At 43.1% G+C, this 14,715-nt stretch overlaps 1 protein-coding gene across 1 annotated transcript in view; it reads right to left on the bottom strand.

Annotated features, from left to right (window-relative positions):
- LOC135211669 (nuclear pore glycoprotein p62-like) overlaps positions 1 to 11,377 on the bottom strand; it is a gene marked incomplete at its 5' end in the record, with an annotated part of 84,558 nt that extends 73,181 nt beyond the window's left edge. The window contains one exon of the mRNA XM_064244940.1: positions 11,233 to 11,377. Coding sequence (XP_064101010.1) covers positions 11,233 to 11,377 — 145 coding nt within the window. The remainder of the gene's footprint in view (positions 1 to 11,232) is intronic.
- Between the last annotated feature and the right edge of the window lie 3,338 nt (positions 11,378 to 14,715).

Here is a 14,715-nt window from a genome sequence, read left to right as displayed (position 1 = left end):
TCCTAACAGGGCAAAGACTTCTTTCGGGTTCTTCCACTACTAGGGCAGATAATACCACGAACCTCAAGCTTCTTGGCCAAGGCTTTGAGGGGTTCTCATTCTTGCTAAAAAAAAACGAAGGAAGGAAGGAACAAATCACGGAATCTCCTTTGAAACCTACCCTTCCTTCTAGGGCATGAATCTCACTAACCTTTTTAGCGGATGCTAAAGCCATGAGAAATAGAGCTTTCCTCGTAAGATCTTTGAAGGAGGCTAAATGTGGTGGCTCAAACCTAGAGGACCTCAGGAAACGAAGAACCACGTCCAGATTCCAACTTTGGAACTTCGTTCGAAGTTTTTTCTTGGCAGTTTCGAAAGATCTTAATAGATCATGCAGATCTTTGTTATTCGAAAGATCTAAGTTCCTATGTCTGAACACTGCAGCCAGCATGCTCCAGTATCCTTTGATGGTAGATACTGCCAAACCGCATTTTTCTCTAGGAAAACTAGGAAATCTGCGATCTGAGTCACAGAGGTACTGGAAGAGAAAACTTCTGGTTCCTGCACCACCGGCGAAAGACGTCCCACTTCGACTGGTAGACTTTAAGGGTCGAAGGTCTTCTAGCTGAGGCGATAGCCTTAGCAGCTTTTGTCGAAAACCCCTTCGCTCTGACAAGACTTCTGACAGTCGAAAGCCAGTCAGATTGAGAGCGGGGAGGTTTCTGTGATACCTGTCGAAGTGGGGTTGTCTGAGCAAAATCTTGTCTTTGTGGAAGTGCTCTTGGAAGGTCCACCAACCATTTCCATTCCAGTACTCGTGAACCAATCTTGGGCGGGCGGGCCAGAACGGAGCTACTAGCGTCATTCTTGTCATCTCCGAGATAGCAAATTTCTTGAGGGTTTGTCCCAGTACTTTGAAGGGGGGAAAGGCGTAGACATCTCGACCTGTCCAATCTAGGAGAAACGCATCCACTGATACTGCTCCTGGGTCTGAGATCGGGGAGCAGTAAAGTTCGATCCTTGCGTTCCTTGCTGTTGCAAAGAGGTCGATGTGAGGCCTGCCCCATCTTCTCCACAGGTCTTGGCATACTTCTGAGTGGAGGGTCTACTCGGAAGGAGGAGTTGATTCTTCCTGCTCAGGAGATCGGCCCTGACGTTCCTTTCTCCCTGTACGGAATCTGGTGAGAAGACTGATCTTCCTTGTTTGAGAGCACAGCAGAAGATCCCTTAGGCTGTTTTCGTTACCAGGGGAAAACGGAGTGTGGTCCCCCCCTATTTTTTGATGTATGCCAAGGCTGTGGTGTTGGTTGTTTGTCCCGAATTGACCTGAACTACTGCATTTCGGACGTTGGGGCTCGAAGGCTTTCAATGCCAATCCAGACTGCCATCACTCTTTCTTGTTGATGTGCCAGGACACCTGATCCCCCTTCCAGTGCCTGAGCACTTCTCTTGTCCCCGAGCGTCCTCGCTACCCCAACCTGCTTCCGACACGTCGGGAAAACAAACCCATAGGGTTGGGGAGTTCGGTCATGTAAACAGAGGACTATTCCTTCCACAAAACGGAGTGGGTTTGTTCCACCACCGAAGGTACCCCTCTTGATTCCCCTTTGAGATTTTCTTGAAGGAGAACTCCAGATCTAGGAGGGAGAGACGCCTCCAGTTCTGGTATAGGAATGAAGAAACTGTAGAGGCCTCTGAGAATTGCAACCTTTCCCTAGGAGAAACGAATTGGCCTCCAACGAGGAGTGTTGTTCCCCAGCAGCAAGACTCCATCCTCCCTCCGCGTGGTGCATGCATCTTTGTCTTCTAGGAAGGTCGTTAGTTTCTCGTAGCAAAACGAGCTATCCTCTTGTGGCGACGGAAAAGCCCGAAAAGCCAGAGAAAAACTATCCGAAATCCCCAGATAGATCCGCTCTTGACTGGGGATTAATGGAGCCTTCTGGAAGTTCACCAGAAGTCCCCAGAGAACTTGCCAATGTAAGGGTCCCTTTTGTGAAGGTCCCCCCCCCTCCAGACCTCCTACATTCTTTCTTGAGGACTCTACTCTGCTCTGAATTTAAGCCAGTCGTCCGAGATAAAGCGAACACCCTCACTCCCTCCAAATGTAGCCACTGCGTCCACGTTTTTTCATTAAACCCCGTGAAAACTTGGGGAGTGCAGTCGACAGGCCGAAGCACAGGCCTTGAATTGGAAGATGTTTCCTCCCATCATAGAATCGCAGATACTTCCGTGAAGAAGGATGGATCGGCACATGAAAGTAAGCGTCCTGAAGGTCTAGTGACACCATCCAGTCCCCTGGACGAAGAGCCGCTAACACTGAGGAAGTCGTCTCCATGGCAAACTTCCTCTTTTCCACAAAGACGTTCAGGGCGCTCACATCCAAAAAACCGGTCTCCATCCTCCTGAGTTCTTCGGAACTAGGCATAGCTGTTGTAAAAACCGCAGAGCGGGGATCTTCCACTAGTTCTATAGCCTCCTTCTCTAGCAGATCTACTTCTAGAGAAAGGGCTTGATTCATGATGGGGTCCTTGTACCTGGCCACCAAACTCCCTCGGAGTCGTCGTCAATGGTGGCCTTGACGAGAAGGGAATGAGATATCCTTTGCTGACAATCGATAGGGACCAATTGTCTGCCCCTTTGTGGGCCCAGACATCGGCAAATTTCAGTAGTCTAGCACCCACTGATGTCTGGAGTCCTTGATCGCTATTTCTTACCTCTGATTGACCTAGAGAAGGTTTTACCTCTCTTAAAAGGTCTAGATCCTCTGGTTGAAGAAACTCTGGCAGTGGGTCCTCCTCGAAAGGGCTCCTGCCTCAGAGGAGTCTCTTTCTTGGTCTTGGTTTGGAAGACAGAGCGAGGTTTCCTGCCCGACTGGGCTAACATGTCCTGAGTAGCCTTGGCTGAAAGGGCACCTCGAGACATCCTGAATGATTTTTTCTTGGGAAAAAAGCAGAGGAGAAAGCTGAGCATAAAGAAGTGAGGCCCTTTGTGCATGCGAAACTGCCTTCGTGAGACGAACAGTAAAAACCGACCGCTTCTTTATCACTCCGGCTCCAAACAGTGAAGAGACTTCACTCGAGCGCTCTCTCACTGCTTTGTCCATGCAAGTGAGGACGCAATTAAGATCTTCAGGAGACAGGGAATCCTGGGTCTGGGTCTTCTTAGCCAGAACTCCTAAAGACCAGTCAAGGAAGTTGAAAACTTCCAGGACTCGGAACATTCCCTTCAGTAGGTGGTCAAGTTCGTTCATCCCCCACGTAGTCTTGGCAGACAGGAGGGCAGATCGACAAGCGGAATCCACCAGTGAAGAGAAGTCCGAGTCAGCAGAAGAAGGGAGAGCAAGGCCTAAAGGTTCCCCTGATTTGTACCAGAATCCTAATCTGCCAGTCAGTTTAGACGGAGGGAAAGAGAAAACAGTCTTCCCTTTCTCTTCCTTAGTAAGGAGCCATTCCCCAAAACCTCTAAGTGCCTTCTTCATAGAAATAGTCGGTTTCATCCTTACACAAGATGAAACCTTCGAAGTCTTCCAAGTGGAGAACAAAGAAAGAGGAGAAGGAGGAGCCACAGGAGAAAGGATATCTCCAAACTCTTGAAGGAGCAAATCTGTTAACCTCTTATACGAGGAAACAGAGGAGTCTTTTGGTCCTTCTTCTTCTAAGGGATCCTGTTCTTCGTCATCAGAAGAGCCCTCATGATCCTTAGAGGCGCGTCTACCTTTAGAAAAGTCTCTAGAAGAGTGAGGTTTGACTCTTGGAGACAAAACTTCTGGAACTTGCTTACTCGCAAAATCCTTCTTGTCTTGAGGAGGGCGTTTCCCAGATTCTTGGAGCCTAACAGGAGTAAGGTGACTGTCAGGAGCAGAGCGCCTGTTTGAAGAAAAACTTCTATCAGGCTCTTGGCGCCTATCCAAAGGAGAGCGGCTACCAGGCGAACAGCGTCTGCCATGAGAAAAGCGGCTACCAGGCTCTTGGCGCCTGAAACGAGGTGAGAGGCTCTCTGGCGACGAGCGCCCACTGGGAGAGCGCCTACCAGGGGAGAAGCGTCTGCCATGATCTCGGCGCCTGACTCGAGGAGTGTGAACGTCAGGTGAAGAGCGCCTGGCAGGAGAAACGCGCCTAACAGGCTCTTGACGCCTGTCCAGCGAAGAGCGCCTGTCCGATTTAGGGCGCTTGTCAACAGGAGAGTGGAGGCGAGACGAGGAGCGGCTACGAGGCGAGACGAGGAGCGGCTACGAGGCGAGTAGCGCCTACTAGGCTCTTGGTGCCTATCAAGGGGAGCGATCCTGTCTCGAGAAGAGCGTCTGTAGGGCGAAGATCTCCTACGAGCAGCCTGCTCCTTGTCTGAAGGAGAAACAAAGACATCCTGTCTGTCAGGCGAATGGCGCTTGGACGCAGATGGGATCTTGTCCGAAGCAGAAAGTCTCCTGCGAGACTCTGAACGCACAGGTGAGCGGGCCGCTTCCGTCGAATAGCGAAGAGTCAGGAGAGGGGAGCCTGGACTTCTTTACAGGAAGCGAGACGTCCTTCCTACGACGAGACGACACGCAGAGAGAGCCAGCCAGAGCCGAAATCTGCGCCTGAAGGTTAGCCAACACCCTTGCAGGAGAATTCACAAACTCTTGAACAGGTGATGAGGCTTGATCTCTGCTCGGGGAACGATACTCCATAGATCTCTTACGTTTCTTCGCTTCCACCTCAGGCTCTTCCAAAAAAACTTCAGGGCTGGATGGACGGGCGCAGGGAGCGTTCCAGGCTCTCTTCGAAGGGCGAGCTTCCGAAGAGCTCCATCCTCGTTTAGGAGAAGGCGAGGCGAAGACGAGAAGCATTGGCGCAATATTTCTCTCTTGGAGCGATCCAAGGTAGCCTGGGAACGATCAACAGGAGCTACGAGGGGACGACTGACGGTGTGGATGCTCCCTAACCTTCCTGCGGCTTTCGACTTTCCTCCTCCACTGGGGCTGGGAGTCTGGAAGAGGTCTAGGCCTGGAAGCATTAGGGAGCCGATCAGACGCACCCTCCACTGCACTGGGTTCACTGCACAAATCACTATTGGAATCACTCTTACCTTCTAAATGTTTAATTTTCATCTCCATACTGCGAATGGTGGCTTTCATGGAGGCCACTTCCGAAGGCGCATCTTCGGCTTCGGTGCAGGGAGCAGGAGCTGAAACTGACAAAGGAGCTACTTCTAAAATAGGATTATATCTATATCCAACTCGCTAATACGAGATCTACTACTGCTCCTAGAAGAAGCTTTCCTAACTTTATCCTTTTCAAGCTTCCTCAAGTAGGAAGACAAAGACTTCCATTCATCCTCATTCAGCTTTTCACATTCATTACAAGGATTATTAAAGGTGCATTCATTCCCTCTACTCTTCAAACATACTGTGTGAGGGTCTACCGCAGCTTTCGGTAACCTCACCTTACACTCAGTCATACAACAAACTCTAAACATAGCAGTTTTCTTAGTATCAACATCAGACATCATGAATTTAAAGAAAAATCCAAAGAAAAGTCAAATAACTGTCCACAAATCGCGAATGCCAGGCCAAAAGATTGGGTACTTCACCAAAAGTCCGTAGAAACAATCCAGGGCGAAAACGAGAAAAGAATCCAACTGTCAAGAGGTACCGACAACAGGTGTGGTCGACACCGACGACAGAAAAAATCTGGCAAGAAAGGTATGTTGGTTCTTACACCCGCTTCCCAGCGGCGGGTAAGGTAGATCACCAGACCTACCTGTCGCGTTTGCCGCGAGTTTTGAATTCTGTCGTGACGTCAGAGACGTAAGCTAAGAATATGTCTGACAGGAAAGTTCATGTACAAAAAGATGGCTGCCATTTCCTTTAGGTTTATGTGCCAGGACACTTGTTCCCCTCTCCAGGTGCCTGACACTTCTTTCCCCCTAATGATGCTCCCCATCCCGTGGTGGACGCATCGGAGAACAACACTAGGTCGGGGTTCTGAAGCTTGAGAGACACGCCCTCCGACAGCTACACTGGATCTAGCCAACATTTCAAGTGATGTTTTACCTCTCCTGAAATTTCCAAGATCATGTGTAGATTCTTGTTTTCTTTCCAATTGTACTTGAGAAAAAATTGTAAACTGTCTGAGGTGCAGTCTCCCCCCAAGGAAACAAAACTTCTCCCAGCGAGGAAATGGTCCCCAGTTAGACTCATCCATTCCCTCACGAGCACGAATCTTTCCTTAGGAAGGCTGACACTTTGTCTAAGCCTTGCTGCGAGTCCCTGGGACGGAAAAGCTCGAAAAGCCACTGAAATCCATTCTGAATCCCCAGATACACAATGGATTGGGTTGGGATCCAGATGTGACTTTCGAAATTCACCAGTAGTCCCAGGGACTTCACCAACGATTAAGTTGTTTGAAAATCCTTCAGACACCACGTTTGAGTGGAGGCATGAATGAGCCAGTCGTCCTTCGAAGATAACAATTGCGAAGGAGGAGACTGAGGGGCCACAGGTTGAAACTATTCTTCAAAAGAGGCTCGAAGCCATTGAACCAAGACCTCTTCTTCTTCTCAACTGACACACGTTCGGGAAGATGGTAACCATGCTCTCTAGACAACCTCTGGAGAGCTGCATGAAATCTAGAGAGCAAGGCAACTGGCGAAAGAGCGGAACGAGGAGAAGGAGAAGGGGACTGCCTGGACTCTTGATTGGCAGCCTATCATCCTTCCTCTCGCGATGTGGCTTTGCCTTTCTCACTGCAATCAACGAAACAAGTTGTTGTTGCAAAGACACAATCATCCTTTTCGTTGGAGAACATTCCTTCTCAGGCAAAGGGCTGATCCTTTGAGAAGACGATGGGCGAGGGGAAGCCCTCCTCCTTCTCACATGGACCGCCAAGGATATATCTTTGGAGCGACCGAAGCGCTCAAAAGCATACTCGTCGGAAGACGTCCTCTCCGGTGAAGATCGCAACACAGCAGAAAAGAGAGGACGTGAAGCGTCCCCCTCCCTGAGACCAAAGACGAAGGCCACTTGTGCGACATACATCATACATCTTAGCTCTCTTTTACGGCGGAAAGTCTTCCAATTGCCCAGGAGACGACCGCAAAGCAGAAGGGAGCTAACGGACGAGAAGCGTCCCCCTCCGAGGAACCAAAGACGACGGCCGCCTGTGCGACATATAGCGTCTTCGTTCTCCTCAGAGGGAGCGAGACCCTCCGAGAGTTCCAACTCCTGCGCGGGGAGGACGTCTCTGAAAGAACACAAAAGTAATCTTTCAAGATTCGAATTCTATGAGATTATGAGCCATGACATCACCTATAGACGAATCTTGACTATGAGAGATGTTCAGAATCATTTCTAGATCAATCTATGCTAGTCCATTTTTTCTGCAGGAAAAACTGGAGAGGTGTGAATTTCAGTCTATTCAGGGAAAACAAACTTCTCCAGCGAGGAAATGGTCCCCTGCAATTCATTCATTCCCTCACCGAGCATGTTTCCTTCCCTAATAAGGCTGCGTTTCACTTAAACAGGAGTAATCTGAAGACACTGTAAAAGATTGTTCATTTGTTTCTTCCTAAAAGTCTCCTTCCTGAGATCCATTACTATTCTCTGATTCTCGGCGAATGTCTGAAGAAGCATTACGTGTGCGTCCAGCCAAGCGTCCAGCTGAGCATACTGCGAGCGTCCACTCGGTTGCTGTCGTATTTGGCAGCGGAAGGAGTCCCCTCATAATCGAGCGAGGGGGGAGTGAAGTCTCAGCGAGCTAATTGACTGGCATCTCTTGCACATCATTCTTGTTTCGAGGGAAATCATGTGTGCTATGCCGCTGTAGACTCGGACAGAATTCTGTTACCTTGCGGTAAACAGAACCGAAAAAGGTCTAATACACATATATATACATACACACACATTATATATATACATATATATATACACATATACTACATACACATATATATATATTTATTTATTTATTTATTTATTTTTTTTTTTTTTTATGAAAAATTCTCGCAAAGTGAAGATGTTCAGTCATGTATGCTAGAATTCCCCTCAACCCGAGGCTAAGGCCGTGATGTAGGGTAGAAATATGGTTAGTCCATCAATCCCGCAGGAGAGAGCGAGACGTAACCTACCACGCATGGCAGACAATCAGCTGGAACTGAGCACTGGCATTAGTGACAGCAGACTCAGAGAACGTTCGTCGTTCTCGCACTGCTCTGCCTGAGTGCCACTACACATTCTATGAATGAATAGGTTTACTATCATTCTAGAGCAGAAACAAAAAACCATCAAACTGGTATATTTAAGCGAACTGAATTTGCTAAATATAAAAGGCTAACTTGGTATTGTCATAACAATACCTTAAATGTTTAAAAAATAGGGAAACCGGCAACCCCTGAATAGTTGCAGGGAGAACCGATTAAATGTAATAAGACTAATCGTACTCTCGGTTGTCCTCCGTAGGAGTAACTATGGTATGAGTATATAACTTGAACCATACAACCGCTTGATAGTAATATGACGTAAGGGCAAAAATAATATTACTATGATACAACAACGCTTGTTCACCTTTACCCGGCAGATATATATATATATATATTATATATATATATATATATATATATATATATATATATATATATATATATATTATATTATCTATTATATATATATATTATATATATATGAATATATATATTATATATATATATTATATATATAATATATAGAATATTATATATAATAGATATATATATATATATATATATATATATATATGTATATATATATATTATATGTGGACTGGTAAGTTTTATGAACAAACGTAGAGTATTTTAGACACTTGGACAGCTACCTCCCTACTACATTCTGCCTTGCCGAGTTAGGGAGAGCCATCATGCGGTAGTGTTTTGTCAATGAGAAATTATACGCTTACGCGATAGAATGAACACTCATGGCATTATCACTATACTTCACTACACTACTAAAACTTTCCAATGCAAACATGATTCCAGGCTACGCAAAGATTTAAGAATCACAGATAGGGTATTACCCTCCAAAGACACTATTGTAGGGCCCGAAGGCATCACAGGTCTTTGGAGGGATAAATTCTACTGGACGGGTAACTTGTGTTACACGCCTGGAGGAAGACCTCCTTACACTATCACGTTCTAGTTTACGTACCTATGATTCATAAGCCTTCCACGCAGAATCAGACATATTTTCACACTCGTTGCAACAGTCATCAAACATACAAACATGTTTCCTACAATTCGCGCACACTGTATGAAGGTCTACCGAAGTTTTCGGTAGCCTAACCTTGCATTCTTCCACACAACATACTCTGGCCTAGTCGAACTAGATCCAGACATCGTAAGTTTAAGGAAAAATCAAGCCAAAATAAAAACAATCCACAATTAGCGTATGCCTAACCACCGATCCAAATCAAATAACCAAAAATCAATCGGGATACTCAAGTGACCAAAAGTTCCAAAATCCAATGACGGAGGTGCAGAAAACACTTGTTGTCTGCACCGGCGACAGAAAATATCTGACAGAAAATGGGAATGGTTCCTTACGCCCGCCTCCCAGCGGCGGGAATGGGTACTACCACCTGGCCGACCACTACGTGTGCCGGGAGTTTTGAAATTCTGTCGGACTTCGGAGAATACAGCTATATATATATCTGGCAGGTAAGATTCATGAACAAAATTATTTTTACAGAGATTGTTGTTATCCTAATTTTAGTTTTGTGTACTGTACTTTGAAGCTCATCATATCAATAGTATTCTTACAATAAAACTTTATTATTACAATGTTGCTTGTTTTTTACAATGGACTTACTAGACAAAATTAATGAGAACAAACTGTCATCGAGATACTTCCAGACAATCAAGTTTGCAACAAGACAAAACAAAACAGCCCCAGATACATTGTAACCGCCCTCTGCACTATTACCATAACAGTTCAAGTATGGCTTACCAATATCCATACGATGTGTATCGAAATTCATGGAGGGAACTGTACATGGATTAATATTTGAGAGAATAGAGCTAAACACACTCTCTCTCTCTCTCTCTCTCTCTCTCTCTCTCTCTCTCTCTCTCTCTCTCTCTCTTACTTAGATGAAAGCATTTTTATGGTACCTTTTAGGTAATATAGTTTACTGATATTTTCAGTTAATAATAATATTATTCTAAGGGGTCCACAATAATAAAACAAATGTTACGAGTCTGTGTATAATTTTTAAAACTCTTTACAAAAAGCTTTCGAACCCTTTCCTGGGTTCATCTTCGGTCCAAATGAACAATTAGGTACACCAGGTACCGAGGTGAATTTAAAAAACAAACAAGTCGTTGAAGATTGTTGACACCAGTCGTTAGCTCGTTTGTTTTTTAAATTCACCTCAGTACCTGGTGTATCTAATTGTTAAATTGGACTGAAGATAAACCCAGTGAAGGGTTCGAAAGCTTTTTGTTAAGAGTTTTAAAAATTATACACACACTCATAACATTTTTTTTATTATTGAGAAGAAGAAGAAGAAGAAGAAGAAGAAGAAGAAGAAGAAGAAGAAGAAGAAGAAGAAGAAGAAGACGAAGAAGAATAAGAAGAAAAGAAGAAGAAGAAGAAGAAGAAGAAGAAGAAGAAGAAGAAGAATTTTCCATGTCGAAAATGATGGCAATGATTGCAGGTCCCACAATAATATTGCATGTGAAGTATAAAGTCTTTAATTAAAGACTTCATACTTCACTTGCGATATTATTGTGGACCTGCAATTAATAATAATAATAATAATAATAATAATAATAATAATAATAATAATAATAATAATAATAATAATAATAATAATAATAATAATAATAATAATAATAATAATAATAATAATAATACTGTAAGTAAGAAATGATGGGTCTTACTATAAGTCAGGCAGCAGTAAACTTACAACAGTTAACTCATTAGAAACAACTGTACTTATTTCAGATAATAATTGGAAAGAAAATATCACACTATTTTTATTCTGGCTTTTTGAAAGCTTTTGGAAAAATTTAAATTAAATATCTGATACCCTTCCTTGTTTTACAAAACCACAGGACATAATTTAAAGTATAATAACCATGACTAAAACCAACTGATACAGAAAAGCAATATTAAATACAAAGAAAACAAAAATGAAATTACTAGCAGCCTAAAAAATATTAAAAGTTAAAATGCCATATCTACCTAAAAGAAAATATTCATTTTAGATAGATACCAGATGTAATACACATTAGTACTTTACTTACCAAGTAATGATGTGGAAGCTGGAGTTAGAGATGGTGTAGAAGTAGTAGCTGTAATATTACTAAACAAACTCTCACCCGATGATATTGCGGGCAAGCTAGTAGATGGAGTTGGAGCTTTTGCAACTGGTTGTTCTAAAACGAGAAGAAAGGAGCATTAAAACTTTTGAACTTCAAATGACATGAATGTACACCAACTGAACAAAACCCAACCTACAGTATTGAACACTAGCTCTGTAAGTCACATGAGAAGACTTTAGAAATCCGAAGTTAAATTAACGAGGGATACTCCTAAGATGGAGGAGTGATATGGTAGTTGCATTTGACAACGTCTTCGAGAGTTGCGTGAGAGAGAGAGAGAGAGAGAGAGAGAGAGAGAGAGAGATGAGAGAGAGGAGGAGAAGAGGAGCGAGAGAGAGAGAGAGAGAGAGAGAGAGAGAGAGAGAGAGAGAGAGAGAGAGAGAGAGAGTTGTTTGGTCATTTGTAAGAAGCCCTCTCCTGGGATGTCATCATACAGAACACGAAGATCATCGGGAAGGCCCCTGATGCCCGTCGTCGGTTGCACCTGCTGGAGGGGCTTCTCATCCAGTAAATAAAACCTACACTGAATATGACGCAGGAAGAACTCTTCCTCCCTACGAGTATGAGAAGACCTGCCACCAACAATGACACTACCGATCACGACAACTCCATGGAAGACAACGCCCCCGAATGAGGTACTCCTGCAGCTGATGGAAATCAAATTAGCCGTGACGTCACGCAGTATAGCGCAATGCCCATCAACGTTATCGCGCCGCTCAGGAGGTCTAGACGGCTGCAGAACCTGCAGCATCGCAACCATTGACTCGGAGAAAGTGGCTTGAGACCTGGCTCAAGCCACCAATGAAAACGAAGACTCACCGCCACCTGCCAATAGCAGCTCAGCTTGGGCAGACCTCCTACTGTCAACCTCAAATAAAAGGAGGACTGACACCACACCAAGATCAGTCCACTCTCAGCTTCCCAGCTCAAGGATGTCTGGCAGCTCCAGACGAAAGCTCGCTTTAAGGGTGCCGGCCGGAACCCTTATATATATATATATGGGGGTATTGGGCAAAAAATGCAGTCATGAAAAATTCATGGAGCTTCATATGGCAATTGAGAATACGTATACAAAATATTTAATCAAAATCCTCTTATTTCCATAGTTACAGGGTAATTAGTAAACGTAACTCAATAAGCCTAAAACATTGATCCGTACAAGAAAATGCAATATTTCTTCTGTTATCATAAATTTTGATAATTATTGTCAAAGAAATTGTGAGAAATGGCATCTGTAAAGATTCCATGAGTCGCAGAAGGGAGTCAGTCAGCTACCAAGTTCAACCATGATTCAGTGTGAGCACAAACCTCAGGTAGTCTACACGTTCAAGTTTCACCTCTGACATTCGCTTGCTTTTACATATGTTTATCTATGTTTTGGTAAGAATTTCATGATGCCAATGAGGAAAAGACAAGGAAAACATCTTGCTAACATACAGACGAAGAAAAATCGCTCAAATATGATTACAGAATATCATAATATACACGATATTAGCGTAGTTAGTGAAGAGAGGGAGGGTTGCGTAGTAAGTAACGCCCCCGTCTTGCCTGACACACACGTCACACTGTGCCCAAGGCTACAATCTTTGAGCAAAGGAATCTTCATTTATGATAAATAACATAGTTTTGGTTTATTAACACCCAAAAAGGAGTATGAAATTCATAATAATCATGATTTATTAAAATGCCTTTGTAAAAAGAAAGTACTACACCTTCGAGTTTCACCTCTGACATTCTCTTGCATTTACGTTTGTTTGTCATTGTTTCGGCAAGAATTTCATCATGCCAAAGAGGAAAATACAAGGAAAACATCTCACTAACATACAGAAGAAGAAAATTTGCTGTAATAAGTCGAGTTAGTGAAGGAGAGAGAGAGTTGCGTAGGAAGGAATACCCCGTCTTGCCTCACGCAGTGCCCCAGGCTACGATGTATGAGCAAAGGGATCATCATTTATGATTAAATTATGATAAATAAGTTTTGGATTATTAACACAAAAAAGAAATATACATTCATAATAATCATTACATATTTATAAACATTCTCTTTACAAAACTACAAAGGAAAACTTTGAACGCCCGTATCTCAAAACTATACTTATTGACCTTCAAAATCTATCTTCTCACTTAGTTTTAAAGCTATAACATTGGAATTTGGAATATAACTCAGAAAGACATTATAGAACAATCAAATAAAGCCCTTTTTCCAATTTTTGTTTTTTCTTTTTTTTATATAAATTTTTTTTCTTGATTTATAGGGTTTATTTTTTTACCATAATTAAAAACTCATATCTAGCAAAAAAATGACTTATAAAAAAAACTCTTCATTCCATTGGAGTTCTATATATGGTAGTAATCCCAGGTCTTAATATTAAATATCAAGGGAGGCGATAGAATTTCAAAAATGGTTATTTTCGGGATAAATCGTCCTGGCGTCACAAAACCGAAGGTCAGAGGCAAAAATCATATGCAGTTTGGAGATGTCCCAAGTCACCTTACTAACCCTTAAACGCCAAAGCAGTAAAATAAAAATTGTCTCATATGTGCCGGAGGTGTTTCGGAGTGAGTGCGGAAGCGAAAAAAATATTTTTTTCAAAAAATCACAGAACGCTTAGTTTTCAAGATTAAGAGTTCATTTTTGGCTCCTTTTTTTGTCATTGGCTGAAGTATAGTATGCAACCATCAGAAATGAAAAAAAATTATCATTATCATATACAGGCACTATCTGACTTACAACCTACTCGACATACGACCACTCGTACTTACAACCTTACTTCAGACAGTTGACCATTGAGTTACTTGGCACTGCGCCATCTCATGAGAACTCTCATCACTCAGGCAGCATCAGTTTGAGTTACTCGGCCCTATCTGCAGCATCATTTGGTATTAACTGTACTGTAGACTGAATTGCAAACCAATTTACGTAAGAATCGACTTCTGACATGCATGCAAGAACCTAACCCCATTGAAACTCAATGCCTGATTGTACGTGATATATACTACAGTGGACCCCCCGTATTCGCGTTCTCCGGATTCGCGGATTTCTCTCGAGAACGTTTCCCCGCATTATTAGCGGAAAATTCGCGCATTCGCGATATTTTTCTATGAGAAATATCCACAAATTCCTGGTTTTTGTGATCAATTTCATCATAAAATACACTTTTTGTGATAAAACTATTAAAAAAACCAAGTATGAAAATTTTTAGTGGTTTTTTTTAAGTTTTAACTAACAAAATAGGCTGTTTTTAGCGCTTTTATAGGGGTTCCAAACATTTGCGGATTCTAACTATTCACGGGGGGGTCTGGTACGCATCCCCCGCAAATACGGGGGAACACTGTATTACATAAATGATTAAAATGTATTGGAAGAAGTACATTATGGTAAAAAGATTGAAATAATGATTGTAC

This window comes from Macrobrachium nipponense, chromosome 19 (assembly GCF_015104395.2).
Source record: "Macrobrachium nipponense isolate FS-2020 chromosome 19, ASM1510439v2, whole genome shotgun sequence".
Lineage (NCBI taxonomy): Eukaryota > Metazoa > Arthropoda > Malacostraca > Decapoda > Palaemonidae > Macrobrachium > Macrobrachium nipponense.
This window is presented reverse-complemented; position numbering and strand designations above follow the sequence as displayed.